Source organism: Pelophylax lessonae, assembly GCF_965119305.1.
Source record: "Pelophylax lessonae genome assembly, chromosome: 9".
Lineage (NCBI taxonomy): Eukaryota > Metazoa > Chordata > Amphibia > Anura > Ranidae > Pelophylax > Pelophylax lessonae.
The window spans coordinates 8,371,482-8,383,984 of NC_138776.1; the positions used below are offsets into that span (position 1 = coordinate 8,371,482).

Here is a 12,503-nt window from a genome sequence, read left to right on the forward strand (position 1 = left end):
TCCCCCCCCACCCAAAAGCTTCCTCGCATCTCACCTGCCCGGCCCAGCTCTAGTACCCCACCCTGGCAGTGTAGGTGGCTCCTCCTCTCTCTCTCTCACTTGCAGGACGATCATTGGTTAGTATCTGTGCACATGGGCTGCTATAGGGATCAGGGATATCAGTGATCAGATAGGGATCACAGTGCAGCTAATCACGGGATGCCCCATCCCACATTGCACCTGCATCTTCCTTGTCCCCGCCATGAGTGCAGGGTGGGCAGAGATCTGTGAGAACTGCCAAGAGGAAAGCTGTCCTTGTGAACACAGAAGGCTTCTGTGTTTACAAGTGACCGTAGTAAGCGGGGAGCGAAGGGAGAGACCCGGGGGTGACAGAATGGAGTTCCGCCATGTTGCGGCTGAAAAAAAGCCATGGGTGCAAGGGCAACATGAAATTGCCTGGAGGGCCGGATTGGGCCCACGGCCTTGTGTTAGACACATGTACTCTAGCATACACTTTTCATTTTCATAGTCTATTTTTTTTCTTTTTTTGGAAAATATCATTTTTTAATTTGGTTTGATATTTATATTTAACCATGGTTCTCATTTGCCCTTTTCCAGGAGGAATGCCATGCTACTGGTCAATGTTTTTGCTTTAGTGGGAGGAGCCTTAATGGCACTTTCTGGAGTTGCCTGGTCCATTGAGATGCTGATTATTGGAAGATTCATCATTGGGATTTTCTCCGGGTTCTGCACTGGTCTAGTGCCGATGTACATCGGAGAACTGGCGCCCACTGCTTACCGAGGAGCTTTGGGGACACTCAACCAGCTTGGCATCGTGATTGGAATATTGATAGCACAGGTGAGTACATGAAATGGGTTGTGCACTTTGATAAAGAAAGAGAGTGTAACATTATATCTAGTAGTAGTTCATTCAACTGGGCTTGTTATGTTATGTTGAAAACGTCTTCAAGCTGCTCTTCAGTTCTAATGAACGTCAGGAACATAGCTCAACATTTATATCCACGCAGCCAACACCAATACCTTAACCACTTTACCACCGGAGGATTGACCTGCTTTACGTCCAGGCCACTTTTTGCAATTCGGCACTGTGCAACTTTAACTGACAATTGCGCGGTCATGCAATGCCGTACCCAAACGAAATTTACGTCCTTTTTTTCCCACAAAGAGAGCTTTCTTTCGGTGGTATTTGATCACCTCTACGCTTTTCATTTTTTTGCGATATTAATTAAAAAAAGCGACAATTTTGAAAAAATAACAATATTTTTCTAATTTGACAGTTAAAAAATATCCAATGTATTCAGTTTTTGTCATATATTTAGGCCAAAATGTATTTAGCTTCATGTCTTTGACAAAAAAATTCTCAATGAGCGTATTTTTAACCGCTTTAAGACCGGAAGATTTTATCCCATTCCTGACCAGACCATATTTTGCGATTCGGCACTGCATTACTTTAACCGACAATTGCGCGGTCGTGCGACGCTGTGCCCAAATTAAGTTTATGTCCTTTTTTTCCCACAAACAGAGATTTATTTTGGTGGTATTTCATCATCTGTGTGATTTTTACTTTTTGCGCTATAAACAAAAAAAGAGCGACAATTTTGAAAAAATAACAATATTTTTCCCATTTTTTTATCTGAAATTCCCCCAAAAAAATGTAAAAATCAAATCAAATTTTTTTAACATTTTAGGCCAATTTGTTTTCTGCTACATATGTTTGGTAAAAAAAATCGCAATAAGCGTATTTTGATTGGTTTGTGCAAAAGTTATCACAGCTACTAACTACGGGGAATTTATGTCATTTTTATTGTTTTTTTTTTAACTAGTAATGGCGGCGATTTGGCGGCGATCTGCAATTTTTTTGCAGGACTGCGACATTGCGGCAGACAGATCGGACCCCTGACTGACATTTTTGGGGGTACCAGTGACATTACTACAGTAATCAGTGCTAAAAATATGCACTGTTACTGTAATAATGACACTGACAGGGAAGGGGTTAACTTTATTGGTGATCTAGGGGTTAATTGTATGCCTGGTGCTTACTGATGTGTGTGGGGGGAGGGGATTGAGTGACACAGACACAGATCCCAGGTTCAGCTATGCTGAATCCTGTAATCTGTCCCTGCCTGTCACAGAGGAGATCCGCCCGCTTTGTTTACGCAAGCGGGGGAATCTCCACACTCGATCCCTGACGATCGGGGAAAAGCGGCGGTTATCACCGCCTCTCCTCCCCTGGCCCGACTCCTGCTGTGTCTGAATACAGCGGGAGCGAGCCTCCGGCGGCGCGCGCGCGCCGCCCACAAGGGGAGGAGTCCAGCAACATAGGTCTACGTCGCTGGACGGAATTGAGCCACTTTGCCGCAGTACCAGCTCAGTGAGCGGTCGGCAAGTGGTTAATGACTGTGGCTCAAATGTCTCCTATATAGCACCAAAAAAAGCCCCCAAAAAACCCTCAAACCACTTTTTTTTGCCACATCACATGTCTCCTTACCATGGAATCAATCAGTGGTTTGTTCCTTTTTGGTGCTACATTTCAGTGCAGTGCTCATCTATGTGTTTTGTGGCCTCAGTCTACATCAGTCTTTTCAACCATTTTACCCCAGAAGAACCCTGGAAATAATTTTAAGGTTTCCAGGAACCACTGCTAAGATATGTCCATTGAGGGTCATAAGGCAAATGCCCCCTTTGTTAGTGGTCAGTGGAAGGAATCACCCCTTACAGTGCTGGTTAGAATGCCACCCTTAGAGCCGGTTCACACTACTCCGACTCAAAGTCGCCCCATGAAGGAGAGACTTTTTAGCGCCGACTTTAGCGCGACTTTGAAGAGACTTAAATGATAGGCGACTTTGTCTGTGGGGAATGGCTGGGTAATCTTTTTCTTCTTCCTGGAAAGTCTGATCACAGTCGCTTGAAAATAGATAAGGATCCGACTTAGAGGCGACTCCCATTGAAGTCTATGTGCACAAGTCGGATAGAGGTCGCCTTGAAGTAGTACAGGAACCTTTTCTGAAGTTGGAGCGAATTCAGCAGTGCATATTAAGACGGCTCTCATTCATTTACATTGAATTTGTAATGACAAGAGACTTGGGGCGACTTGAGGGCACACAAGTCGCGTCCCAAGTCGGAGTAGTGTGAACCGGCTCTTAGAGTCAGCTGAAAATATCTTTGGTGTCATGCTACTGGCTCTGCCAAGTGGCCATGGACCTGGAAATATGAAAGCACCATCAGATGGAAGGTCAACTAGCCACAGCTCAAGAAACCCCCAGCAACCTTGGGAGGAACCCTAGGGTTCTACGGAACCCTAGCTGAAAATGCCTTGTCTACGCATTTAAAAATGCCAACTGCCAAGCTTAAGATAGGCTTTCCATTGACGTGGATGGTGTGTATGTTGGAGGGGTCTCAGAATTCACACGCTCCAGATGACGTCGTAGTGATGAAATGCGTAGGGCGTGGCTTATTACGTCAGTACGTCACTTCCGATAACGGTGGTTCAGACCGGTGGAACGCGGAAGTAGCCCGGCGGACCCTGCACGCTGAAAGCGAACTCCCTAACTGTGAGTGGATGCTAACTTGCTTCAATTTAAACACTATATACTACGCAATGGAGGCTATTTTGTGTTACAGCAACTGATGGGACCCGAGTTACCTGCCACAAGCGTGCGGTGAGCATTTGTTTGCACCCAGTGGAGATCCACAGGCGCAAGTCCTATTATTTAAAGGCACGTAACTGAGCACTTGGTGCAATAACACACAGCTGTATTAATAGCACTAAGCACTTTGTATTTAAGTGGCGATATTATATGGTTTTACCAAACACACCATATGCACTTTCATGATTTTATGGATGGGATTTTATGGATATAAACAGCACTAAGCACTTTGCATTTAAGTGGCGACACTATATGGTTTTACCAAACGCACTATATGCACTTTTTTGAACCTATGATTTTGTACATTTTATTCTCACTAATATGCACATTATACACATCTTTTTAACCTCATAATTTTGTATGTGGTAGCGCCGGCACCAACAACCCTGCACTTTTTTCACTTCACACTACCTCAGAGGTAGGTTGGCGGCAGCTTACATCACCATTTTAATCTAAAACTAATTCTAGTCCAACCAATGTACTGAAGCTCCATAGCGCTGGTGTCAATCTCACCCCCTATATCAGAAATCACACGTTTTGAGGATTTTGGCTACAGTGCTGGATGGGCTGCACGGTTATGATCTCGGAAGAGCGGAGTTTGAAGTAGTAAGAATAGGCTATAATGGAAGTGGTAGAGAAGGGTAGCAGAAAAGAAGAGCACTTATCCTTTATATCAGTGGTTCCCAACTCCGGTCCTCGGGACCCACCAACAGGCCAGGTTTGCAAGATAACTAAATTACATCACAGGTGATCTAATTTGCTGCTCAGTGATTGCAGTATTCTAGTCTGCATCCCCCAAGCCACGAACACATGTCGGGTGGTCAGGCCCAAGAAGTCGTGTGCTAAGCCATCAGGAACTAGGATCACCAGGTTTAGTACTATCTATAACAACAAAGCCTTTAACATACAGCGGACCCTGAAACGCAATTGGAACATTTTGAAACAAGATCCAGTCCTGGGCTCTCTCCTCCCCCCGGCCCCAGAGGTGGTCTTTAGAAAACCTAGGGACCTTAGGAGTCAGATTGCCCCCAGTAAAGTCAGGAAAATTAAGGAGTGCGGTGGTATCATCCCGAATAACCCGTGGTTTACTGTGTTTGATCAAAAGGGCAGTTTTAGGTGTGGAGTGAGGAATTGTGGAACCTGTTCATATATGTGGCATAGAAAGAGTGAGGTCCTCGGGCTGGATGGCCGCAGTAGGAACATCAAGCAGTTTATCAATTGCGGCACCAACTACGTAGTTTACGGTATAGTCTGCCCATGTAACCTACTCTATGTAGGCCGCACTATACGGCCCCTTAGAGTAAGGTTCAGTGAACATAAGTGCAGCATATTGAACAGGAAAACGAAGGCTGGAGTTAAGGACCGCAACAGCTACTCCGTACCTCGCCACTTTGAGCAGCACCATAATGGGGATCCAACGGGCCTACGGGTCTTTGGCATTGAGCAAATAGCTAAGGACCCTGATGAGGGGGCTAGATTCCAGAGGCTGTGCAGAAGGGAGTCTTACTGGATCTTCACCCTAGGGTCTATGGCCCCTGGGGGTTTGAATGAAGATCTTGAAATCCAGAGTGTACTGTAGATTCCGCAGTGCATTCTTGTTTTCTCCCCCCTTCCGTATGTGTCTCTGTCCCCCCGACATCTGTTGCAGCTACCATTGTTCCTTCTATGGCCCATCTTAGTACCACACCACTCTCTATTTTCTTTTTGGGGTTTACACGCATACGCTGGTGTATATGTTCAGGCTGACGTATGTGTATGTGTGTGCCCCTCCCCCCTCCCCGTCTCCTCAATTGTGTGGATATGCGTGAGCGTAGTCTATGCACGCACATATACACACACTGCTTGCTACACCATCCTCCCTTTCCCTTTTTCCTTTCCTTCCCCTCAATCTATTTTGAAGCGTACAGTTCCTCAGTATAGGTCCCACACCTATAGTTTTTTCCATTTGGCTTACCGAGTTTAGTTTTTTAAGCTCTCCAAGGTATGTTTATAGAGGAGGTATGGCACGTGCAAATTGGTGTCCGAAGCTCCACATGCCATATCTAACGAGTCACACTATATGTAAACACATATTTTTAGATAGTTTTAATATGGATTTTATATAATGAATCATATGGTTCGGCATGTATATATGGGTGTCTGTATATACATGTATATTTATATGTGCATGGTATGTAAAAGATTATTTTTTCTTCAATTTTTTATGTATGTGTATATACTTATTCACAGTTATATAATTTAGTTGGAAATTGAATAATCTCTTATCCATTGTTTTATTCTTTTATACATGTGATTCTCATTCAGGCTTAGCTAGTTACATTATTAGTACACAGGTACCCATCATTAATACCATTGGTGTTAATGTTAATTTTATTGGTTTGGGTCGTCCTATCTGATGTACAATATTTCACTGCTATTTTAAATATGTGCGACCATTTTTTCCAAATTTGGTGGGTGCCCCAATCAACTCCCACCAGAGTCGACTCCGTATGGTGTATTTTAATTTAGTGCCCCTGGACGTGGTCCGGTGTGTAAATATATATATATCACATCAGCGGGGCATACTTGTGTCCTCCCCCTTGCGGTCTCCATAGGAACGGCTTGCTGAGGACGGAGGTTGTTGTGGTTTGGATGGGCGGAAGTGACGTTACGCGGTGATGCGCACGACAGTTCCGGGTCGGGCGGCGTGCGTTCCACCGCTGTCCCGCCGCCCACGTATATGGAAACCGGAAGCTGTCACGACCTGGATGGGCGGAAGTGACGCTATGCGGTGGTGCGCACGCTGGTTCCGGGGTGAGCGGCGTGCGTTCCACCGCCACCCTGCTGCCATATCATACCATCCCCAATTATCCTGGTAACCTATCTTACAGTAAACACCATTGGACCACCAGGGAATATGCCCAATATGCCCAGTATGAGGCAGTGGACTATAAATCAACACGATGGTCCCAGCTCGATGCCCTACTTGGTTCAGGACCACCACACATACAGGTCAGTCTACTATATCAGTTACTATTTTTATATTATTATTATTTTTATATCACTACCATTATTCTATATGATTATGATTATTATTCTTATGTGAAATGGAGTCCACGATGAGCTGGGAAGTGTTTTGGATAGCTCACCAATGGAACAAATGGTCACGTGGGGCTTTGCCAACTAAAATGTAAATGTAACTACACTTGTGACTTGCAATAGCTTTTGGGTAAATGGCTGTGTAGCAACGCCCATTTGGGCGATATCTCCTCCCACATCTCCCAGGGGTCATATGGAGGCCTGGCCCTACATACTATATTTAAACTATGGTCTTGACCATGGCCTCCAGGCTCTGAGGAAGAGGCACAGCCTCGAAACGCGTCAGCCCTCTGCTTCCAGTAAAGACGTTGATCCTCTGGTAGGAGGCAGGTGTATGGAATTGATGTGCCTGAAACTTCTTGTTTGTTTGTGAGTATTTGATTTTAAACAATTTTATCCAAATAAACTTGCCAAGGATAATGCGCTAGGCTGGTGCGCCCTTTTTTGCTTTGTATTTTCAGTGTTTGGTCGACCACCCTGGTCGTAAGGGGCAGCAAAGCCTAGCCATCATGGATGCCTAATACCAGTACGAGTTCCAGGATTGTAACAGCCTGAGGACCAGGTTCCGAGCGCAGGAAAAGGGAGTGCTGTCCAGCACTTATCTTTTTTGGAATACATACAAGTGGGATTCCTGCAGCTGAGGATTAGGCCCTCTAGTGATTCATTGGATCGGCTGTGTTGCAAAAAAGGACTCTACAAGATGGTTCTTTCTATGGAAGAAAGGGAACTCAGGAGGCAATCCTTAGCTAGAGGTTTCAGTAATAGCATAGATTCCTATGAAAAGCAGCATGCACCTAGTACGGTGAATAAAGAAGCTCCAGCGGTTGTGGACAGAGAAGACACTATGGTGTCCTTGTTTTATAAACTTAAACATTCCTTGGAGAAGGAAATGACACAGTGGTGGGACATCTTACTATTAGAAAAGTACCTTGAGGTTAATAGGATTCCTAGAGGCCTCAGACTTACTAAGACTTGCTTCTGGTTAGATGAGGACCTACAAACCAATTGGCTCAATAAGCTGAGGGAGTGCAATAAAATCCTCCTCGAATCTATTGTGGCACAAAGGAAGAGGAATCTGGATAATATCCGTGAGGATCTGAAAAACACACAAGAAGAACTGGCCTCCTTTGTAGATCTACCATCCTTTAGTAGTTGGGATGGCAAAGTAAATGACCAGATTGTCAATTTTGAAACAGACCTAATTAGTCGCAAATCAGGAAAATTTGAGAGGGATAGACTTGACTATCAGGAGGGGAGAGAGTTGAACTGGAGAAGGGATTCATTTACTAGTAAGGCCCCTGTTAACGATCTCAGAGAAGGTGAAAATGTAAATCACTTTAGGCCCAATAGATCCCAGAGGAAAAAGAAAAAGAACAAACGCCACTACCAACAGCATAATAATGTCTATAATAGGGGATATGGCCACCCTAATGATATTAGAGAAGTTGGCAGTGACAGGTCCAGTAAACAGGCCCCCCAAAGGAGCACTATGGAGAACACATCAGACCCAGCCCCTTGTGAAAATAGAGGTGTCTCTGATCGCACGGTCACAGAGCCTCCCCTTGGTGGTTCGGAGGTCAATTGGGTAGACACTAGTGATAGACCTGGTCCTGCATGCCAGTCTAGCCACCTACCAGTTGGGGACCAGCAGCCAGATTCCCGTTTTTTAGGGAGAGGAGCTGTGGGGGGATTCACGCCCACAGCAGCGAAATATCAAAACTCGCTCCCTATAAGACAGTCCCAGAGAAAGATGGAACAAAGGGAAAGAGAAAGAGAGGTACGAGGGGAGGAAAGAAGGCCCAGGGGAGGAAGAAGGTGATGGCTGGCAGGTCAACCATTAAGATCTATAACCTGTCTGCTTCGGTTTTTACGGAGACTGAACTAGACTTGTTACGAAAGGGGCTGAACTTTGCGCCAGACAGCCAGCCTAACCTCTTCAACCTCTTTGTAGACCTGAATAGGTTCATTCGTGGACTAACAATCCAAAGGTATTACGCTATGAAAAAGGATACGGTGGAACCCTGTAGCAATGAAATGACTATAGCACCAACCCAGTCCCCTAAGAAACGCATGACAGATGATGAAGTTCTAATTATTCTGGAGGACCTATTTCAGGAAGGGGGGTGCGAGGATTTTATGATAGACCTTCCCACATCTGAGAGTGGTGGGGACATCATCCATACCAATTTTAGGCCCAAGTCAACGTTTTTTCCCCACTGGGCTAAGGGTAATTTCATTCCCGTCTTTTACGAGGTAGTCCTTGGGGAGCTTAGACAATTATGTTCTAGAAAGGACTACACCAAGTCCAATTCTAAGCGCAATATCCTGACCCAGGAAGGTCTTACTATGGGTGATGTGATTAAACAATTGAAGGGCAGGGATGATGTCATCATTAGGCAGGCTGATAAGGGGGGGAGCCTGGTAATACAGGATAGGTCGGCTTACTTAGCAGAAGCCTTCAGGCTATTAGGTGATGAATTAACGTATGAAAAGCTTCGAAAGGATCCTTTGTGCGACTACAAAAGGTCGCTCAAGGTCCTTCTCGACGACGCACTGTCCAAAAACATCATCTCGAAGAGTGAATATCACTTCCTGTATGTCCCGCATCCCAGAACCCCACACTTTTACCATATTCCCAAGATACATAAAAATGAGACCAACCCCCCGGGTAGACCGATTATAGCTGGCATTGACAGCTTGACAAGTAACTTGGGTAGCTACATCGACTCTTTCCTACAAGATATAGTGATGGCATTACCGTCATACGTCAGAGATTCAGGACACATGCTTGATATCCTGGCACCTATACAATGGCTGAGACATTATAAATGGGTATCACTAGATGTATCATCCTTGTACACGTCAATTAGACATGACTTTGGTGTCGCAGCAGTCGAGTATTATTTAAAAACCAGTAATCTTCACCCTTCCCAAGCGAAGTTTTTGGTTGATTGTATTGAATATACATTGAATCACAATTACTTCGTATATTTGGATGAATACTATAGACAAACCAGAGGCACAGCTATGGGAGCTCGATTTGCCCCAAGCTATGCCAATTTGTTTATGGGGTACTGGGAGGATCAGTATATCTGGAATAATAACCCCTATAGAGTCCATCTGGCCTTGTATTCCAGATATATTGATGACATATTGATCATCTGGGACGGTACTAGTGAGGAGTTGGATGGGTTTATCTCACATTGCAGCAGCAACCCTTTTGAGATATCCTTCACCCATGTTGTAAGTGATAACCATCTGGTGTTCCTGGACCTTGAACTGCGAGCTACTCAGGAAGGGGGCATAATTTCTAAAACACACTTCAAACCAAGTGGAGGGAACTCCTACCTCCACGCGGAGAGTAATCACCACCCGAGGTGGATTAGAAATGTCCCTTTCGGCCAATTCTGCAGACTACAAAGAACATGCACTTTGGTCACGGATTATGAAGAGCAGGGCCAGGTCCTGAAAAATAGATTTTTGGAAAAGGGATATCAGGCTTGTCTTATTGACGAGGCCTTCAACAAATACTTACAACACTATGTGGGAGAAGGTACCAATGTCGGCGGTATCCAAGCCACGAACACATGTCGGGTGGTCAGGCCCAAGAAGTCGTGTGCTAAGCCATCAGGAACTAGGATCACCAGGTTTAGTACTATCTATAACAACAAAGCCTTTAACATACAGCGGACCCTGAAACGCAATTGGAACATTTTGAAACAAGATCCAGTCCTGGGCTCTCTCCTCCCCCCGGCCCCAGAGGTGGTCTTTAGAAAACCTAGGGACCTTAGGAGTCAGATTGCCCCCAGTAAAGTCAGGAAAATTAAGGAGTGCGGTGGTATCATCCCGAATAACCCGTGGTTTACTGTGTTTGATCAAAAGGGCAGTTTTAGGTGTGGAGTGAGGAATTGTGGAACCTGTTCATATATGTGGCATAGAAAGAGTGAGGTCCTCGGGCTGGATGGCCGCAGTAGGAACATCAAGCAGTTTATCAATTGCGGCACCAACTACGTAGTTTACGGTATAGTCTGCCCATGTAACCTACTCTATGTAGGCCGCACTATACGGCCCCTTAGAGTAAGGTTCAGTGAACATAAGTGCAGCATATTGAACAGGAAAACGAAGGCTGGAGTTAAGGACCGCAACAGCTACTCCGTACCTCGCCACTTTGAGCAGCACCATAATGGGGATCCAACGGGCCTACGGGTCTTTGGCATTGAGCAAATAGCTAAGGACCCTGATGAGGGGGCTAGATTCCAGAGGCTGTGCAGAAGGGAGTCTTACTGGATCTTCACCCTAGGGTCTATGGCCCCTGGGGGTTTGAATGAAGATCTTGAAATCCAGAGTGTACTGTAGATTCCGCAGTGCATTCTTGTTTTCTCCCCCCTTCCGTATGTGTCTCTGTCCCCCCGACATCTGTTGCAGCTACCATTGTTCCTTCTATGGCCCATCTTAGTACCACACCACTCTCTATTTTCTTTTTGGGGTTTACACGCATACGCTGGTGTATATGTTCAGGCTGACGTATGTGTATGTGTGTGCCCCTCCCCCCTCCCCGTCTCCTCAATTGTGTGGATATGCGTGAGCGTAGTCTATGCACGCACATATACACACACTGCTTGCTACACCATCCTCCCTTTCCCTTTTTCCTTTCCTTCCCCTCAATCTATTTTGAAGCGTACAGTTCCTCAGTATAGGTCCCACACCTATAGTTTTTTCCATTTGGCTTACCGAGTTTAGTTTTTTAAGCTCTCCAAGGTATGTTTATAGAGGAGGTATGGCACGTGCAAATTGGTGTCCGAAGCTCCACATGCCATATCTAACGAGTCACACTATATGTAAACACATATTTTTAGATAGTTTTAATATGGATTTTATATAATGAATCATATGGTTCGGCATGTATATATGGGTGTCTGTATATACATGTATATTTATATGTGCATGGTATGTAAAAGATTATTTTTTCTTCAATTTTTTATGTATGTGTATATACTTATTCACAGTTATATAATTTAGTTGGAAATTGAATAATCTCTTATCCATTGTTTTATTCTTTTATACATGTGATTCTCATTCAGGCTTAGCTAGTTACATTATTAGTACACAGGTACCCATCATTAATACCATTGGTGTTAATGTTAATTTTATTGGTTTGGGTCGTCCTATCTGATGTACAATATTTCACTGCTATTTTAAATATGTGCGACCATTTTTTCCAAATTTGGTGGGTGCCCCAATCAACTCCCACCAGAGTCGACTCCGTATGGTGTATTTTAATTTAGTGCCCCTGGACGTGGTCCGGTGTGTAAATATATATATATCACATCAGCGGGGCATACTTGTGTCCTCCCCCTTGCGGTCTCCATAGGAACGGCTTGCTGAGGACGGAGGTTGTTGTGGTTTGGATGGGCGGAAGTGACGTTACGCGGTGATGCGCACGACAGTTCCGGGTCGGGCGGCGTGCGTTCCACCGCTGTCCCGCCGCCCACGTATATGGAAACCGGAAGCTGTCACGACCTGGATGGGCGGAAGTGACGCTATGCGGTGGTGCGCACGCTGGTTCCGGGGTGAGCGGCGTGCGTTCCACCGCCACCCTGCTGCCATATCATACCATCCCCAATTATCCTGGTAACCTATCTTACAGTAAACACCATTGGACCACCAGGGAATATGCCCAATATGCCCAGTATGAGGCAGTGGACTATAAATCAACACGATGGTCCCAGCTCGATGCCCTACTTGGTTCAGGACCACCACACATACAGGTCAGTCTAC

The 12,503-nt window shown here is 45.2% G+C and overlaps 1 protein-coding gene across 1 annotated transcript in view; it reads left to right on the forward strand.

Annotated features, from left to right (window-relative positions):
* The window catches only part of LOC309562588 (solute carrier family 2, facilitated glucose transporter member 3-like), a 73,812-nt gene that overhangs the window by 42,784 nt on the left and 18,525 nt on the right, over positions 1 to 12,503 (forward strand). The window contains exon 4 of the mRNA XM_082266839.1: positions 598 to 838. Within this exon, the coding sequence (XP_082122965.1) occupies positions 598 to 838 (241 nt within the window). The remainder of the gene's footprint in view (positions 1 to 597; positions 839 to 12,503) is intronic.